This window comes from Rattus norvegicus, chromosome 5, assembly GCF_021556685.1.
Source record: "Rattus norvegicus strain SHRSP/BbbUtx chromosome 5, alternate assembly SHRSP_T2T, whole genome shotgun sequence".
Classification (NCBI taxonomy): Eukaryota; Metazoa; Chordata; class Mammalia; order Rodentia; family Muridae; genus Rattus; species Rattus norvegicus.
In genome coordinates this window covers 26,629,095-26,648,548 of record NC_141538.1, presented here as the reverse complement: position 1 = coordinate 26,648,548, position 19,454 = coordinate 26,629,095, and the positions used below count along the sequence as shown (strand labels likewise).

General features: G+C 40.7%; 1 protein-coding gene across 2 annotated transcripts in view; it reads left to right on the top strand.

Annotated features, from left to right (window-relative positions):
• The window catches only part of Ca8 (carbonic anhydrase 8), a 97,046-nt gene that overhangs the window by 56,870 nt on the left and 20,722 nt on the right, over window positions 1-19,454 (top strand). For both annotated transcript variants that reach the window (XM_087547837.1, NM_001009662.1), the window contains one exon: window positions 11,220-11,389. In XM_087547837.1, the coding sequence (XP_087403963.1) occupies window positions 11,220-11,354 (135 nt within the window). In that variant the 3' untranslated portion in view covers window positions 11,355-11,389. The remainder of the gene's footprint in view (window positions 1-11,219; window positions 11,390-19,454) is intronic.

Here is a 19,454-nt window from a genome sequence, read left to right as displayed (position 1 = left end):
GAAAGAGCACCATAAGAGAACACCCATAAGAGGGTAACAGGCAGAGTTTCAAGACAGGAGGCTGCATCCTGCCTCACATGGTCTATTCAGCCTCACAGAAGCTGTGGTGCCTGGAAATGCCTCATCTTCACAAACATCCCTGGAAAAAGTGCACTAAATCATGCCGCTTTCCTGCTAAATCCACAGCAGCTTGCAGTGAAAGAGGGTGGGCTTCTGCTGCAGTGTGGGTGGCCCTGTCCTCGGTGCTGAGAACTCCAGGATACATGACCGGAAGCCTCTGTGGAGATGACTTTTTCATATGATTCCTGGCTTGTGCACAGTATGTTGAGAGAAAAAGATGATTGGGTGGACTTCAGTGGAAGTAATTTTCTTTTTATGATCTCATAACCATTTAATCACGTTAAGATATGTTCTAATCATTAGAAACCAAGGAACAACAACAACAACAACAACAACAACAACAACAAAAACAGCCATCTTTATCTGAATTGTTGCTTAGAATGAAATTTCCAAAACAGAAGAGAAATATCAAACATCATCAAATATGATTGAACTTTTAATATGCCTTTTATTTTGATGGTCATTAAAATGGAGACAGACCAGTCTAGCATTGCTAGAATATGCCGGTGGAACAGTGGCCATATAGCTAGAGATGCGGACATATATCAAGAGAAGTGCGCTGGTTGTTAGTATCCTTCTTTTCTTACCCTCCCCAGTCTTTTCTTCTGCCTATATATTTCAATTTCTTAGCTTATCTCTCTTCTCTTATTAGCTGTCTTGGGCTTTTCCATAAAACAGTAGCACCAAGCAAAGGAAGATGATGGTACATTTTCTTTTTGGTATTACTGAAAGACCCCCGGAGCGGGGAGACTCTCACTCAAGTCTCGGGATGACGTGACCCCCCAAGAACTCACGTAAGACCATCCTTGCTGTAAAAACACAAGGTTTATTGATAGGAACCAGTGCACTGGGGTCAAGACTCATATCCCACACAGGGGCAGAGGAGTTTGACCCCGAGTGGCTGGGAGAAGAGGTATTTAAAGGAAGAAACTACAACCCAAGGGGGTAGGGAGGGTGTTATTGGAGAATGTCAAGAATATCAGTGAAAAAATCAGAAGGAGAAGCTTCCTGTTTCTCAAGATTGTTCTGTAAGATTTTAATCTAACTTTATGGTCAGTTAGTTCCTGGGACAGAGTTGTTGAACCAGCTGGTGTAATTGCAGTTCCAGGGCCCAATCAGTTTCTTTTTTCTGCTCTAAACTTTTGTCTAGGGAGGCAGCCTTAAAACTTCTATCTTTCATTACCTTCGTTCTGTCCCTTCCCTATCTTATATAAATGGGTAAAAAATTGAGAGTGTTCCTAGACATGACAGCCTGAGTTAGAGAATGACATATATGTGGGATATATATGGAGGATCTAGGTCATGTATATTTTGGGGGCTGGGTATCAAGCCAGAGCATCGCAGGTGTTCAACACATGCCCTTCCTTAAGCTTTGCCTCTTGGTATGGCCAGATGAGGAATTCTAATAAAGCGTGAACACAGCTGTCTGTCTGGAGGACTTTAGTGTTCCATATGGAACTGAGAGACTGTCCATGGTGAGAGGTTTATACCATGGCCATGCCTGGGTTGATTTGGAATGCCAGTTTTACTTTTGATCTATATCCATGGCTCTCTGATGGTTTCAATGAGAATGGCCCACACAGGCTCATGTATTTAAAAACTTGGCTTCCAGTTGGCGAAACTGTTTGGGAAGGATTAGGAGGTTTGGCCTTGTTGGAGGAGGTATATCACAAGGCATGGACTTTGAAGTGTCAAAAGCCAATACTCAGTTGGTTCTGTTTGCTTTCTACTAACAGATCAAGGTATAATTGCTCAGCTACTGCTCCAGTGCCAGCTCATGCCTCATGGCTTCCCACCATCACCATGGTAACCATGGACTCTAACCCTCTGGAACTGTGAGCCTCAAACTAAAAGCTTTCTAGTTTACTTTGATCATGGTGTTTTTCCAGCAATAGAAAAGTAACTAAGACAGAAATTGCTACCAGAGAGCGGGTTCTTGCTGTGACAGACCCGAGTCTGTTATTTTTTTGGAGGAATGGAAGATAATGGGACCTTGGACTAGGAAAGTGGTTAAACTCTGTAAATGGGGCTTAATGGGCCATCCTCATAGGAGTTTAGAAGACAATAGTGCTGAGAGCAATGTGGCTGCCTTTGCCTGTTACCTAAGAGTCTGTCTGAGGCTAAATCAAAGGGAAAAAAGAAACCCCACATTGACAAAGCCAGCTCAGTCAACAAGGTCTCAAGGGAGGCAGTGTGGATCGAAAAGAAAAAGACAATCAGACAACACTGTAACATGACTCCAGCCAGTGCTGAGGCTGAAGTGGGTTTATTTTTTTCCCAGTCAACTTCTTTTATACTATTCTAGGCACTTGCAGAGAATAGGGTCAATTCTTAGATCAAAGACAAAGTAATCAAACAAGTTAATAAACAAAGAGATCAAAGAAGGCAATAAACAAAGCCCCTGGTCATTGTTTCTAGGGGCTTGTCAGGATGACCAAGATAAAAGGAATGTCACACATTCCTAGCTGAATTTACCTTGAGCTTTGTATTAGCCCAAATGTGAATATTCTTATCTGAGCCTTCTTCCTTGAGCCTAGCGACAGGTACTTACCAAATTTTTGTAAGCAGCGCCAAGAGTTCTCCACACCAGGGATATAGGTTTAATAGGTCCCTTACAAAATTTGGCTGCTGGCAATGTGACAGTACCAAAAGCTGTGGTCTACCATGAAAGTTTCTTCTTTGTTTATAGGATGAAGATGTAAGAAGGATGTTGGACTGATTTTGTTGGCCGAGGAGATTTTAAGACAAGCTAATATTTACTCTCAAAATATTGACTCTCTTAAGTAGTTATTGCTAATAACTTATACAGATCAGTGAAAAAGGGCAAGCAAGGCAAACAGAAATGTAAAATATACAGTTTGAGGAGGAGAAGAATATTAGGAAATTTTATGTTGGAAAGCTTGAATTACCCAAGATACAGTCCCCAGACAACGTGAAACTCAAGATGGACAACTAAAGTGCAGATGCTTCACTCCTCCTTAAAAGAGGGATCAAAAATATTCATAGGATGGGATAAGGAGGAAAAAGTTTTACGTTGGAATCAAGGCCTATGCTGAAGTTGATAAGGAGGGTCAAGATACATAATGAAAAAAAGTGAGTGATGCTTTCAGGTCAAAACTGCACACAGCCAGTGCTGAAACTTGTGGGAAGAAAGCCTAAAGAATATTCTCTACCTAAACAGCAAATATGTAATTAGTAGAGGGAGCCAGGCTTCATTCCATGCAGGCAAACCCAATTTGGTACACCCTCAGTCATGTGGTTCTGGTTTTAGATCATGAAGGAGAGAGGAGTAAATGGGTGTGGGATCTTCCTCCTCAGTTAAGGAAAGCTGCTATATCCAGCATTGTTGTCAGAGGTGTCCCCTCAAAGCAGTCCTGAGAGTCCATTATGTGAAGCTGTGAAAGTGAAGCCTGGATTGACTTGCAGACCCAAGGATGTTGGAGATGTCAGAACTGTGGGATGTCTGCCTGGGAGAACATTCAGCAAAGTTGGAAGGATGGGACCATCTAAGCTCTTTGATGTCAGAGATGGAGTTACAGAGTTTAGCATTTGCTCTACTGGGTTTCAGTCCAGTATTTCCTTACTCTGCCCTGATTCCTTCCTTTTGGTGTGGTAATGTATATTTTGTGCCATTGTACTTTGGTAGTATTTAATTTGCTTTTTGATGTGAATTTTACAGTGCATTGCAATTAATATTGCCTTGGAGCTCAGGTGAGACTTTGGACTTTTAAAATATCTTAAGACTGTAAACGTTGAACTGAATAAATTTTGCATTATGATATAGCTAAGAACCTGTGAGGTAGAATGTGGTTTGTATGAGAGTGTCCTCCATCCCCTGCTCACATGTTTAACTATTTGATCTCCAATTGGGGAACCTTTTTTGAGATGGATTAAGAGGTGGGACCTTGTTGGAGAATGAGTGTTGCTGGGAATGGACTTTGAGGTTCCATGAACCAGCACCATTTCCAGTTAGCTCTCTGTGCTTGACGGTTGTGTCCCAGGATGTAAGTTCATGCTTGCTTGCTGCTGCCATACTCTTGGGCATGATGATCACGTGTTCCAGTTCCCTGAAGAGTGAGCACCAAGCTAAGTGCCTTCATCATTGTTCTTTGTCACAGCAATAGAAAGCTAAAACCATGGCCATGGTGTTGAATGGGCTTTGCATTTCATTTCCTTGCTTCTTTCTTCTTCCAAGTTTTGCTGCGTGAAGACCCTGCCATGAGTCTGCCCCTCTCTCATCACAGCACAAAGACTCAGGTCCTTGTAGGTCTCAGTCCCAAGTGTGCACTCACATGCTCAGGAGGTCTCTGGGCTCTACCTGAGATGCTATGAATAGGTGTGGTATAAGAAGTGGCAGTTTCTATTGCCATTCTCGAGACCCATGTCAAGTACTGTTTTGTTACCCTGTCTTGCACTCATTTCAACCATGTATTAGATTCATATTCTAATCCCAAATACTGAGCTTCCAAACATGAGTGTGAGGGGGATGGGTAGCCCTAGACCTTGCCTAATGGAAACATACCCATGTATACACACATGTAAAAACAAAACAAAAACCCAGTAGAATTAATCAAAATTGTCGGTTTAACCCAATAGACACGTGATTGCAACAGAAAGTCAATAGAAAAGGTACTGCTAGGAAGTTTTTGAGTTCTTTTTTTTTTCTTTCTTTTTTTTCAGAGCTGGGGACTGAACCCAGGGCCTTGCGCTTGCTAGGCAAACGCTCTACCACTGAGCTAAATCCCCAACAACCCAGTTTTTGAGTTCTTAACCTCATGCTTAGCCTTTGGTCCTCTGGGAGTGTTATATATTTCCGTGCATCTCAGATTGTACTATCACTGTGAATGCTCAGGGAAACAGAGCTAGGTAGAAGTTATTATTTTTTTTAACCAGGGAGACTCCTTTTTAAAAAATTTGCATTGCTTGTAGGCACTTGCAGAACCTACTATGACACTTTGTATGAGCATTCCTGTGTCTTATGTAATGAGAGCATTTTCCTGGTGGATGCAGCCTTATTGACCTCTGTTCCTGGAGGGAGTTTTATTCTGTGTTCATCATCAGCTACCCAGAAGAGGAGAAGAAGTTAGCTGTGGCTGAGGCTGCTGTGGGCTATACATGGAAATAAGGACACTGACATCAGAGTGTTTGGGAAGAAGATGTTCTTTCTCTTCTCTAATTCTTACTCTAGAAAACATGTCTAGATTAAGGAGCCTCTACAGAGTCACTCACAGTTGAGGAGTTGGAAGCCTCCTGAGTGCTGGGATTATAGTTGTTAAGTCATGAAGCTACCCTGACCTTAAACTATTTTATTGAAATATGGTTAGCATAGTGAGCTGTGTACATTTAGCATAAATATCCATAAGAATATAAACATTTGATAGGTTTTGGAATAAGGACATACATGTGAAACATTGACCCTATCAAGACCATCAACATGTTCATCACCCTTAGTTAAGTTTCTATTGCTGTGAAGACTCTATGACCAAAGCAGCTTATAGAAGAAAGAGTCTATTGGGGGCTTGCAGTCTCTGCGTGTGAGTGTATGACTAGCATGACAGAGAGCACTGGAGCAGGCAGGCATGGGAGTAGAGCAGTAGCTGAAAGCATATGTTCTTATCTGTAAGTAGGGGAAAGAGAGAGAAAGCGCTAACTGGGAATGGCATAGGCATTTGACATCCCAAAGCCTTGTCTCTGGTGACACATCTCCAACAAGAGCATGCCTCCTAGTCCTTCCCAAACACTTCCAGCAACCCAGACAAGTGTTCAAGAATGTAAACATTTTTTGAGCCTTTCTTATCGAAACCATATCAGCTCCCAATGAACTCTTCTGTATGTTGGCCATGGTGTGTATTCACAGCAACAGAAATATAACCAAGACAACCCTCCAACATTTCTTCTTATGGTCTTTATTAGTATTATGTATTCTTGGTGGGAACAGTTAATTCAAGATCTAACTCATTGATACTATTAGGTGCACAGCACAATACTGTTAGCAGTTTCCTGCAGAGGGCAATGATTGAGGCCAACATTTGGCTTGATCTCCTCTCAAGAAGTTGTTTTCACATAATGTGCTCCAGACTGAGGCCCAGGGTTTGAAGGCTGTGCCTTCAGCTTAGGTAAAGAAAATATAAAATTAATCAAGTTTTAAAATAAGCTTCAAAGTCCATGAAAAATGACATATTTTCCTATAACATGCTCAGACCACAGCTTGTCACTGACCATCCCTATGGGTTGTGGACCTTGGCATAGACTCTTCATGTAGTTTAAAGTGGATAAAGTGAATGCTGAGAGGCAGGATTTAAGCTTTCTCAGTGGATTGATTTACTACCAATTTCAGCTATAGATTTGTCTGCACGATGCTGAAGGTTTGATGTGAAAAGAAGTTGCACAGAAGATGGCTGGTTAGTAATTAGCATAGGTGGTACACTGTTGGAACTATGCGAGTGTCTGTATATGGATTTCTTCTTCCTCCTATTGTTTATGTCACCCCTGTGAATGCTGCTATCATTGTCATCTCTGTTGCACAGGGGAGATTGGGGCATAAAGAGGTGATGCCATTTGGTCCTGTGGGGCCCAGGTAGCAGAGCCAAGAGACAATGACAGGCATTTGGCTACAAGTCCACACCCTGGCCACTGTATTCTTTTTGAAACAGCCTAGGATTCTGTGTTGTCCAGGGTCTTTCTGTTTTCACCCGTGTGTGTGTGTGTGTGTGTGTGTGTGTGTGTGTGTGTGTGTGTGTGTGTAACATTAAGGAAAAGGCATAAGCAAATACTGAAAGGATTCTCATGAAGCCCCAGTTCTAGAGAGTTTTCAGTTGCTGTAAACATTGGGTACTGCTTAGGACCCTGGCAAAGAGCAGTAAAAGAAAACTTATTTAGTAGTTGCCTATGTGCTTGACTGGCACTGCTATGGGAGAAAAGCGTGTAGCCATAGTGAAGATGCAGATCAACGGGGCAGTTGTCGCTGGGTCAGACTCCTCACTTACAGACTTTCAATCTGTATTTGGAGATGTGGAAAAGTAAAACATTACAAGTCATCTTTGTAAAGAGGTTGCTGATCTAACCCGCCACTTAACTTTCCTCAGCTGTGTTTCAGCCTGTGTGGGAGCAGACTGAATTGGAATGTTGTGGGGCATAGGAGAACGCACACACACACACACACACACACACACACACACACACACATACACACACACACACACACACACACACGTATGGTTTTGCTATTATTTAGCGATTTCCTGGCCCTTTTCAGTCTGGGCTTTTAGTTAGGGAGTCCTGAAGTTGTTCATCTTTTTCACTGCTTCTCTTTAAAGGAAGACGGGGTTCCTGTGTTACAGACTTCTGTAACCACAATATTTTGATACAGACACTCCTGTGGAAAGAGTGGAACATGGCTGTTTCTTTTTATTTCTGTGGAGTATTTTAGCGAAGTACCAGATGCTGTTGGTTATGTGGGTGGCATGTGGGATGAGCTTGGGGAACGCTCATGGAGCTTTTGCTGGCTACTAAGTTCTTCTCATGTTCACATGTGGTAGACCACAGTTTCTTAGAGGCTCAAACCAGAGGACCTGACAAGGAGATCCTCAGAACTCTGAAAAGCTTTTCACTTGTCACAGGCAAGTCATAAAACCAGGAAAGACAACCAGAGTTGGGTGATGAGAAGTAAGGTTGACCCTTGATGAAGGAAACCATCAGTTCTTCCTATCTGTCTATCGATCTGTCTGTCTATTTATCTATCTGCCATCTATCTTCTATCATCTATGTATATATGTATCTATCACCTGTTATCTACCTATATATTGACCTATGTACCTATACATCTATGTATTTATGTATCTATTTATGTAATTCTATCATATTTTATACTTATATTTGATGAAATGTAGTCATATACATAACCTCCAACACTACTCACATTCCCCTAACACCTTTCTTAATTTAATTTATCCCTGCTCCCCTTCCTCCCCTCCTTCCTCTTTCTCCTTCTTCCTCCTCATCCTCCTCCCCGTCTTCTTCTGTAATAACATACTAAGAACAGTTAGTGATACTCATGTGTGCACGGGTCTAGGGCCTGCTATGGGAATCCTACTAATGGCCATACTATCAAAGGAGGCTGATTCTCCTTTCCTGAAGTTATTAACTGCCAGTAGCACCTTAGTAATATGAAGGGCCTGGGGACCAGTCCCCATCTACATTGGGCAGCTTCATCTTAAGTGAGTTCTGTGTGGGTAATCACAGCTACTGTATTTATGAATGTAATAGCCATACCATGTCCAGAAGGCAGCATCTCACAGCTCTCTTCCTCGTCCTCCAGCTCTCACATTCTTTCTGCTTCTTCTATGATGCTCCTTGGTAGCCTTGGTAGGGGTGGGAGATTACTAAAGATGTCCCATGCAGGACTGAGCACTCATCACCTTCACCAATTATGTCCCTCTATATTGCTTGCTGTATGTGAAGTTAGTTATTCTATAAGGATTGTACTACTATGACACCAGTAGACTAATGTTCCCTGCCAGGTCAGTATTGTAGCATTAAGTCTCCTGTACTGAATAAGAACGTTTTACCCTTACAGGCACACATATAGCATAATCTAGCACTAAGAGGGCTAATAAGCAGGGAAGAAGTTTTCTGGACAGTTTGACGTTGGCTTGCAGTCACAGCACGTGGTATGTTCAGCAATACGGTCTTACCATGCAGTTCTAGTGGGCAGCGAGAGCAATGATACTACCCTCCGTTGTTTGAGAACTTCTGGGTGCCTTCCTAACCAGTAACCTGTAGGGAGGTACTCGTTTCTAGTTTAATAGCCCATATCCTCTGAGAGTGGAAGTGTCCACCCATTGAAGGTACCGCTGTTTGAACTAATTTCTTTTAAAGTTATATTTTGAAATTAGCTTATTAACTAGTGGATTTCCATAAGACTTTTTCATAATAATTAGTTTATTTTAGCCCTATTCATCCTCTTCCTGTGTCTCTCTGGGTCTGAGTTACTTCCCTTAGTATAATTTCTCTAGTTTGTTTCATTTGTATTCGTTCTTCATGACTGAGTAATATTCCATTGTGTATATGTACCACAGTTTTCTTATTAATTCTTTGGTTGATGGATATTTGGGATGATCCCATTTCCTGGCTATTATGAATCAAGCAGTGACGAACATGGATGTGCAAGTGTGTCTGTGGTAGGCTAGAAAGTTCTTTGGATATGTACCCTGGAGTGATAGCTTGGTCATTTGGTAGTTATATTTCTGGATTTTTTTTTTAAACATCAGATTTATTTCCAAAGTGGCTGCCCTAGATTACACCCAGCCCCTCACCAACAGTGCATAACAATTCCTCCTTGTCATGTCCACACTACTATTTGTTGCTTATTTGTGCTATTGATGATGAGCATGTGACTGTTCTAACTCAGGTGACATGGGATATCTTTAAATTTTAAAGATTTTTCATAATTTATTCATTTTTTCACATCATACCTCAATCATAGTCTTCCCATCTCCTCACCTCCTAGTCCTGCCCCTTCAAATCCCTCTCCCACTGTCTCCTTGGATACCACCCCACCCTGGGACATCTAGTTCCACCAGGACTAATCACTTCCTCTCCCACTGAGGCCCACGCAGACAGTCCAGGAAGGGGAACTGATGCCAGGTAACAGAGACAGAGATAGCCCAGTTTCAATTGTTAGGGGACCATATGAAGACCCAAGTTACACATTTGCTACAAATGTAGAGCAGCCTAGGTCCAGCCACTGCATGCTCGTTAGTTGGTGGTTCAGTCTTCATGAGCCCTCATAGGCCAGGTTAGTTGACCATGTAGGTCTTCTTGGGGTGTCCTTGACCCCTGAGTCTCACTCAATCCTATCCCCCATTCTTCCACAAGACTCCCCAAGCACTGCATGATGTTCGGGGATGAGGGTCTCTGCATCTGTTTCCATTAGCTGCTGGATGAGGCCTCTCAGGAGACAGTTATGCTAGGCTCCTGTCTGCAAGCATAGCAGAGTATCATAATAGTGTCAGGATGGGGGTGACATGGAATCTTCACGTGGTTTTAGTCTACATTTCCCCGATGGCTAAGGATGTTGAGTGCTTCTAAAGATTCTTCTTAGCCATTTGTATTGCTTCTTTTGAGAATTCTTGCTTTAGTTCATAGCCCATCTTTAAAAGTATTTTATTTTAAAAATGGTATGTGTGTGTCTACTTGTGGGTTTGTGCATGAGAGTGTAGGTGCCATCAGGGGCAGGAGAGGGTATCTTCCCTCTGGAGCTGGAGTTACAGGTGGTTTTGAACTGAGGGCTGAGAATTAAGCACAGGTTCTCTGATCAGGCCCTCCACTTCCTATAGGCCACTTTCAACTTAGGTTGTTTACTTTCTTAATATTTAGAAGTTTTTGGAGGGGGGAATGCTTAGATATTCAAGGCTCTAATGCTCCATCAGATGAGTATCTGGCAAAGGTTTTTTTTTTCCTGGAATTCATTCTCGTAGCAAATCTAACACCTAATCATCTTACACAAAGTGACGTCAGAGCAGTTCAGCTAAGAATGTCCTTGGGAAGCTTCAGAGCATTTGCTCATTTGTTTTCTCCCCTTTTCTCTGTGTGTATTCAGCTGACACACAATTTTTGTGTGGTAGGGTTTTCACATGAACAAATCTAGTAGGTTTCTGTAGACATTGGAATTACTCAGATTCCTATTGTCATCTTTTAAGGGCCTTGTCTGTTACGCTTATGTCTGAAACAACCAAATCAGTCTTTTTGACTTATTATTTTAAAGTGTGTGTGTATGTGTGTGTGTGTGTGTGTGTCTGTGTGTGTGTGTATGTGTGTGTGTGTGTGTGTGTGTGTGTGTGTGTGTGTGTGTGTGTGCAGTACCCCTGGAGGTTAGAAGTGGGTGTGCTATTCCTAATGCGGGTGCTCACACTGAACTCAGGTCCTCTGCAGAGGCAGCATGCTTTTTAAACCACTGGGCTGTTTCTCCAGCTCTCTTTTTCAGCTTTCATTTTTTCTTTTATACTTTAATTTATGGATATATTAAATTGCTTATGATATTCTGAACTTGCATATGTATGGTTAGTGACTAACTTCCTTTATTCTGTATTTCCTTCCAGATAGAAGAATTTCGAAGACTGAGGACACATGTTAAGGGGGCAGAACTTGTCGAAGGCTGTGACGGGATTTTGGGAGATAATTTCCGACCTACCCAGCCCCTGAGTGACAGAGTCATCCGAGCAGCATTTCAGTAGCCAGAGAAACCTGAAACAAGCCCATCTGCATCAGGGTATGTAAAATTAGACAAGGAAACGAGTTACTTTAGCCCAAAATCCAAAGATGTTCTATAGTCTGACTATTAAAAATACATGTTGTAGTAGGACATTATGGTGCATTCTCATGCATATTTGTTTGTTTGTTTTTTATTGGATATTTTATTTGTTTACAGTTCAAATGTTATCCCTTTCCCAGTTTTCCCTCCGGAAACTCCATATCCCATTCCTCCTCCCCTTGCTTCTATGAGGGTTCTTCCCACGTATGCACCCACTCTTGCTACCCTGCCCTGGCATTCCTCTACACTGGGGCATCGAGACTTCACAGAACCAAGGGTCTCTTCTCCCATTGATGTCTAACAAGGTCATGCTCTGCTACATATGCAACTGGAGACATGGGTCAAATCATGTGTACTTTTTGGTTGGTGGTTTAGTCCCTGGGAGAGATAGGGGGTCTAGTTGGTTGATATTATTGTTCTTCCTGTGGGGTTGCAAATTCTTTCAGCTCCTTCAGTCCTTTCTCTAGCTTCTCAATTGAAGACACTGTCCTCAGTCCAATGTTTGGCTGTGAGCATTTGCCTCTGTATTTGTCAAGCCGTTAGTGTTCTGCTAATTATATTTTCCCCTATGTCCACTTTCTATTCTTTTAGTTTCATTGTATCAGGTTTTATATAGAGGTCCTTGATTCACTTAGACTTGAACTTTGTACAAGGCAATAAGAAAGGATCAATTTGCATTTTTCTACATGTTTACTGCCAGTTGAACCAGCACTACCATTTGTTGAAACACTGTCTTTTTCTTCACTGGATGGTTTTAGCATCTTTGTCAAAGGTCAAGTGACTATAGGTGTGTGGGTTCATTTCTGGGTCTTCATTTCTATCCCACTGATCTACCTGTCTGTCTCTGTACCAATACCATACAGTTTTTATCACTATTGTTTTGTAATACTGCTTGAGGTCAGGGATGGTGATTCCCTGAGAAGTTCTTTTATTGTTGAGAATAGTTTTTGCTATCATGGGTTTTTTGTTATTTCAAAATGAATTTTCAAATTGCTTTTTTCTAACTCTATGAGGAATTGAGTTGGAATTTTGATGGGGGATTTCATTGAATCTGTAGATTGCTTTTGGCAAGATGGCCACCTTTACTATATTAATCCTGCCAACCCATGAGCATGGGAGATCTTTCCAACTTCTGAGATCATCTTCAATTTCTTTCTTCAGAGACGTGAAGTTCTTATTATACAGATCTTTTACTTGCTTCGTCACACCAAGGTATTTTATATTATTTGTGGCTATTGTTAAGGGTGTAATTTCCTTAATTTCTTTTTCAGCCTGTTTAACCTTTGAGTAGAGGAAGAGTTAATTTTATATTCAGCCACATTGCTGAAGTTGTTTTTCAGGTTTAAGAGATCTCTGGTGGAATTTTTGGATTCACTTAAGTATACTATCATGTTCTCTGCAAATAGTGATACCTTGACTTCTTCCTCTCCAATTTGTATCCATTTGAACTATTTTTGTTGTCTGATTGCTCTGGCTAGGACTTCAAGTATTATATTGAATAAGTAGGGAGAGAGTGGGCAGCCTTGTCTAGTCCCTGATTTTAGTGGGATTGCTTCAAGTTTCTCTCCATTTAGTTTGATGTTGGTTACTGCTTTGCTGTATATTGCTTTTACTATGCTTAGGTATGGGCCTTGAATTCCTGATCTTTCCAAGACTTTTACCATGAAGAGATATTGAATTTTGTCAAATGCTTTTTCAGCATCTAATGAGATGATCATTTTTTTTTCCTTTGAGTTTGTTTATATAGTGGATTTTGTTGATGGATTTCTGTATATTGAACCATCCTGGCATCCTTGAGATGAAGCCTTCTTAATCATGGTGGATGATCGTTTTGATATGTTCTTGGATTCAGTTGGCAAGAGTTTTATTGTGCATTTTTACATCGATATTCATAAGTGAAATAGGTCTGAAGTTCTCTTTCTTTGTTGGGTCTTTGTGTGGTTTAGTTTAAGCATAGTTGTGGCTTCATACAACAAATTAGATATTGTTCCTTCTGTTTCTATTTTGTGGAATAGTTTGAAGAATATTGGTATTAGGTCTTCTTTAAAGGTCTCATAGAATTCTGCATTAAACCCATCTGGTCCTGGACATTTTTTGGTTCGGAGACCTTAATGACTGCTTGTATTTCTTTAGATGTTATGGGACTGTTTACATGGTTTAATCTGTTCCTGATTTAACTTTGCTACATGATATCTATCTAGAAAATTGTCCATTTCATCAAGATTTTCTAGTTTTGCAGAGTATAGGCTTTTGTAGTAGGATCTGATAATTTTCTTAAATTTCGTTGGTTTCTGTTGTTATGTTTCCCTGTTCATTTCTGATTGTGTTACTTTGGATACACTCTCTGGGCCCTCTGGTTAACTTGCCTAAGAGTTTATCTATCTTGTTGATTTTCTCAAAGAACCAGTTCCTGGTTTTGTTGATACTTTGAATAGTTCTTTTTGTTTCCACTGGGTTGATTTCAGCCCTGAGATTATTTCCTGCCTTCTACTCCTCTTGAGATTTTTTGCTTCCTTTTGTTCTAGAGCTTTCAGGTGTGCTGTCAAGCTGCTAATATATGCTTTCTCCAGTTTCCTTTTGGAGGCACTCAGAGCTATGAGTTTTCCTCTTAGTACAGCTTTCATTGTGTCCCATAAGTTTCAGTATGTTATATCTTCACTTTCATTAAATTCTAAAAAGTCTTTAATTTCTTTCTTTATGTCTTCCTTGACTAGCTTATCATTGAGTAAATCATTGTTCAGCTTCTATGTGTATATGGGCTTTCTATCGTTTTTGTTGTTATTGAAGACCAGCCTTTGTCTGTGGTTATCTGATAGGATGCCTGGGATTATTTCAATCTTCTTGTATCTGTTGAGGCCTGTTTTGTGACTGATTATTATGGTCAGTTTTTGAGAAGGTACCATGAGGTGCTGAGAAGAAGGTATATTCTTTTGTTTTAGCATAAAATGTTCTATAGATATCTGTAAATCCATTTGGTTCATAACTTTTCTTAGTTTCACTGTGTCTCTGTTTAGTTTCTGTTTCCATGATCTGTCCATTGATGAGAGTGGGGTATTGATGTCTCTCACTATTATTGTGTGACGTACAATGTGTACTTTGACCTCTAGTAAAATTTATTTTATGAATAAGGGTGCCCTTGCATTTGGAGCATAGATGTTCAGAATTGAGAGTTCATCTTGGTAGATTTTTCCTTTGATGAGTTAGAAGTGTCCTTCCTTATCTTTTTTGATAACTTTTGGTTGAAAGTCGATTGTATTTTATATTAGAATGGTTACTCTGGTTTGTTTCTTGGGGTCATTTGCTTGGAAATTTTTTTCCAACCTTATTCTCTGAGATAATATCTATCTTTTCCACTGAGGTGTGTTTCCTGTATGCAGCAAAATGCTCAGTCCTCTTTTCTTATCCCATCTGTTAGTCTGTGTCTTTTTACTGGGGAATTGAGTCCATTGATGTTAAGAGATATAAAGGAAAAGTGACTGTTGCTTCTTGTTATTTTTGTTGTTAAAGGTGGAATTTGGTTTTGTTGAAAGAATATTACTTTCTTGCTTTTTCTAGAGTGTAGTTTCCCTCTTTGTGTTGTAGTTTTTCATCTTTTTTTAGCGCTGAATTTGTGAAAAGGTATAAATTTTGTTTTGTCATGGAATATCTTGGTTTCTCCATCTATGTTAACTGAGAGTTTTGCTGTATATAGTAGCCTTGGTTGGCATTTGGGGTTTTGATTATTATATGACAGGAGGAATTTCTTTTCTGGTCCAATCTATTTGGAATTCTGTAGGCTTCTTTTATGCTTATGGGCATCTATTTCTTTAGGTTAGGGAAGTTTTCTTCTATAATTTCGTTGAAGATATTTACTGGCACTTCAAGTTTAGAATCTTTGTTCTCTTCTATACCTATTATCCTGTGGTTTGGTCTTCTCGTGGTGTCCTGGATTTCCTGGATATTTTGGGTTAGGAACTTTTCGCATTTTGCATTTTCTTTGACTGTTGTGTCAATGTTTTCTATGATATCATCTGCCCCTGAGATTCTCTCTTCTATCTCTAGTATTCTGTTGATGATGCTTTTATCTATGACTCCCTGATCTCTTTTCTAGGTTTTCTATCTCCAGGGTTGTCTCCCTTTGTGATTTCTTTGTTGATTCTATTTCAATTTTTAGATCCTGGATGGTGTTTTTTTAATTCCTTCATCTGTTTGTTTGTGTGTTCCTGTAATTTTTAAGAGATTTTTGTATTTCCTCTTTAAGAGCTTTTACCTGTTTACCTACCTGTGTTGTCCTCTACTTCTTTAAGGGACTTTTTTATGTCCTTAAAATCCTCTATCATCATCATCATGAGATGTGATTTTCAATCTGAATCTTGTTTTTCTGGTGTGCTGAGGTATCTAGGACTTGTATTGAGAGAACTGGGTTCTGATGATACCAAGTAGCTTTTCTGTTGCTTAGGTTCTTAAGCTTGCCCCTTGCCATCTGATTATCTCTAGTGTTTAGCTCGTCTTTTTGTCTCTGACTGGAGACTGTACCTCTTCTGAGCCTGTGATCTTTGGTGGTCAGTACTCCTGGGAGATCAGCTCTCTCTGGGCAGGATTTAGGTACACAGACCTGTGCCACAACATTTACTCCACAGTGCAGATGGAGACTGGAATGACCCTGTTCCTGGTTACTCCATGCTTTCTGTGTCCTGTGGTCTCCTGCTGGGTCCCCCTTTGGCTAGTTATTGGAGCAAAAGTGTTGGTCTTACTTGTGAACTTAGGAGTGGCAGCACTCCTGGGAGACTAGTTCTCTCTGGGTGGGATTTGGTTACAGAAAGCTGTGCCACAGGGTTAACTCTGGAACACACAGATGGAGACAGTAAGTAGCCTGTTCCTGGTTGTTCTGGGGTTCCTGTGCCCTGTGGTTTCCTGTCAGGTCCCTCTTTAACCAGTTATTGGAGCAAAAGTGCTGATCTCACCTGTGAACTTAGGAATGACTTTTGGAGACCAGCTCTCTCCGGGCGGGATTTGGGTATGTAGGGTTAACTCCAGTGCGCAGATGGAGACTCGCAATATATATGTATGTATATATTTAAAAGTTTTATTTTTCTTTATTTTCTCACTTGAAATCCTTAATCCTGATTTCTGCTTTGGTGGTGGCTTTCCTAAGGAAGGGCACATGGGTGCAGAGGCAGGAATTTTGCAGCGGTCTCTTTAGCAGGCTGTTCGTCATCTCCTGAAGATGCAGAGGCTACTTCCCTGAACAGCAAGCATGACAGGAGGCCTAAATGAATTAGCCTTTGCTTTTATCATCGTGCAGGGTCATTCTGTTCAGTGGCTTATGAAGGGCTGACTTGGCATGACTGAAAGTCCTGTAGAAGACTTTTTTTTTATCAGCATGTATTACCTGTACAGAATGGTGGGTTTGTATGTGACATTTTCATGTATATGACCTACTTTAGCCATATTGCTTCTGTCCCTTTACTCTCTTTTGTTTGCTTCTTAGAAGTATTTTTTGTTTGCTAACTGAAGAAGCATAATTAGCTATTTTTCAATAATATTATTTTGTTGAATGACATATTGAATCCATCGTATTTATTACTTGTGCTTAGGGAGTTCACGAACATGGGAAAGATAAAAATTCAGACATTACTATGTATTGGAATCTTTCCTTGCCTTGTAAGCCACCTAAGTGTGCATCAGTTAGAGAAGTTGTAGCAGACAGCTGCTTTCCACAATAGGAACACCTCTGCTAGGACAGTACCTGAAGAGTCAGGACAGAGCTCGGACTATGGATGAACTATTGAGAGTACAGTCTCATATGTGAGGTGTAGGAGTCACATATCACAACGGTGAAGTCACAGTTGAATGGAAAACTCAAGCCTTTAATAGCTCACAGTCTCATGACCTGACAGCTATTGATGGAGATTTCAAAAGGTGGTGATGTCGTCAGTCTTCTTTTCTTGTCTTTGTTTTTAGTCTATACTGTAGACTTTGGTTTTCTGGAATATGCTTTGCTCATTCTGTACTGTACCTTCTTCTTTTTGCTTTGAACTGCCCTGAGCTCAGCTCAAATAACCATTTCACTAGGGAACCTCTGCTTTTTGCTTACAGCTAACTTTGTTTCCTGACCCCTTTTCCATTTAGCTGTGTGTGTATTTCTTATTTTTCTATTGCATCTCAAGCTCCACAGGTTGGAATTGTTTTGTTTCACCATGATCCCCCTGTAACACATCATGTCTTGTATCTGGCTTGTCTTCAGGCCAACTAGAAGTTTCTCAGAGCACATGAGTACAGCAGCCAGTCTCATTTATTCTCACCTCTCAACTGGCCAGTGTAGAGCCCTTTCCCCTTCCTCTAACTTGAGATAATGAAGGTTCAGCAAATCCAACATTGCTCAAAATGGGAAAAAAGTATAGAAATTCAGATGTTAAAATAAGGACATCCATATGTGCTTTAGGCTGAGCCTCAAAATAGATTAGCCAAAGAGCTAAAATGACCTAAGTCCAAAGTTATTATTGAGCACTTATTCTGACTATCGTGGGTGTACCCAGAAAATCATACATGGTTTTTGTCCTCATAGAATCTAGAATCTGAGGGAAGGAGTCAGGCAATAGAGGAGTAAGTGATCAAAAATACACTGTTGCAAATAGTAATGCATTATATGCAAGAAAGGAACTAAGGAAGAACCAAAGGAATTTCTAGGAATAGAAAATATTTTTATACAAAGGCCAGAAGGTATACTTGCTGTGGAGGAGGTAAGACATAGGTACACTGAGGTCTCTGGAGGAAAGCCTGGTGTGATTAACATAGAGAAATAAAGGCTGAAGCATATGAGAGCCAAGTGGCAGATGTTATCAGTAACACTAAGGCAATCCTGATATTATTCTGGATGTATCACGAACCTGTAAGGACCTTGATTCATGGGACTGACTATCCTGTGTCTCTCTTTAATAGCACACTGTAAGAAGAAATTGGGTAGATTGAGTTAAAGTGGACCAGAGAAGGGTAGAAAGATTTTAGAAATCTGTTGGGTAGCCAAAATGACGGACATGGAGACCCAGACGTTAGATTGGAAGCAGTAGCAATGGAGGGTAAGTAATGTAAAGGACAAAGAAATTGTAAATGGTATCTATTGATGAACTGGGTAAGGGTGGAGGGGAATAGAATTGTCAAATTAAATGCTGAGGTTTGGGTCTTAGGAAACCATGGGTGGAATGCCTTTTAGTAACAGCAAGAAAGCTGGAGGAGGCCATTTTAGGTTCAGAAAAATAAAGAAATTGAGTTGGAGTACATTGACAAGAAGACACCTGGCTGTCATAATAGTGGGAATGCATAAGAAACTTGCTAAAATTTCGGGTGTGGAAATGCACCTGCTAATGTTCTCATTGCTTGGAACAACTGCCTGATGAATCAACAAACAACTCAAGGACCAAGGAGTTGTTTTCGCTTATAGTTTCAAAGACTTCAGTCCATGGTTGCTCAGTTCTGCTTGTTTGAGCAGAACATGATGGTACTAGGGCCATGTGATAGAGGGCCTCCATGGTGGACAGGAAGCAGACACAGAGAGAGACCAGGCCAGGATGCAGCCAAAAGGACATTATCTAGTCATCTGCTTCCTCCAACTAGGCATCATGCCTGCCTCTCACCTTTTCCATCACTGCTGTCATAGGAATCTACCAAAGCTTTAATCCACTGGATTGGTCTGAGCCCCTCTGGTCCGATGCACTGCAAACATCTGCACATTTACATCCAGTGCTGAACTTTCTAATTTCCTGGGCATTTCTTAGTCTAGTCAAGTTGAAAATCAAAACGAAGCATCACACAAGATAAGAAAACTTGTCTGTGTGAAATATGGAAATATTTGTCACAGAGGGGAAAGTGGCATTCGAATGGATCAGAGGGATTATTTCACTAAGAGCTTATGGGGTCTTACATGGGAGTTTAGAGTAGGGGTGATTAAAAGCCAGGTCAACCGCGCCTAAAGCAATCCATTGCTTGAATAGTGAGGCTGAAAAGTTGATGCACTTAGCTTGGCTAAACTCCATTTTCTTCTCAT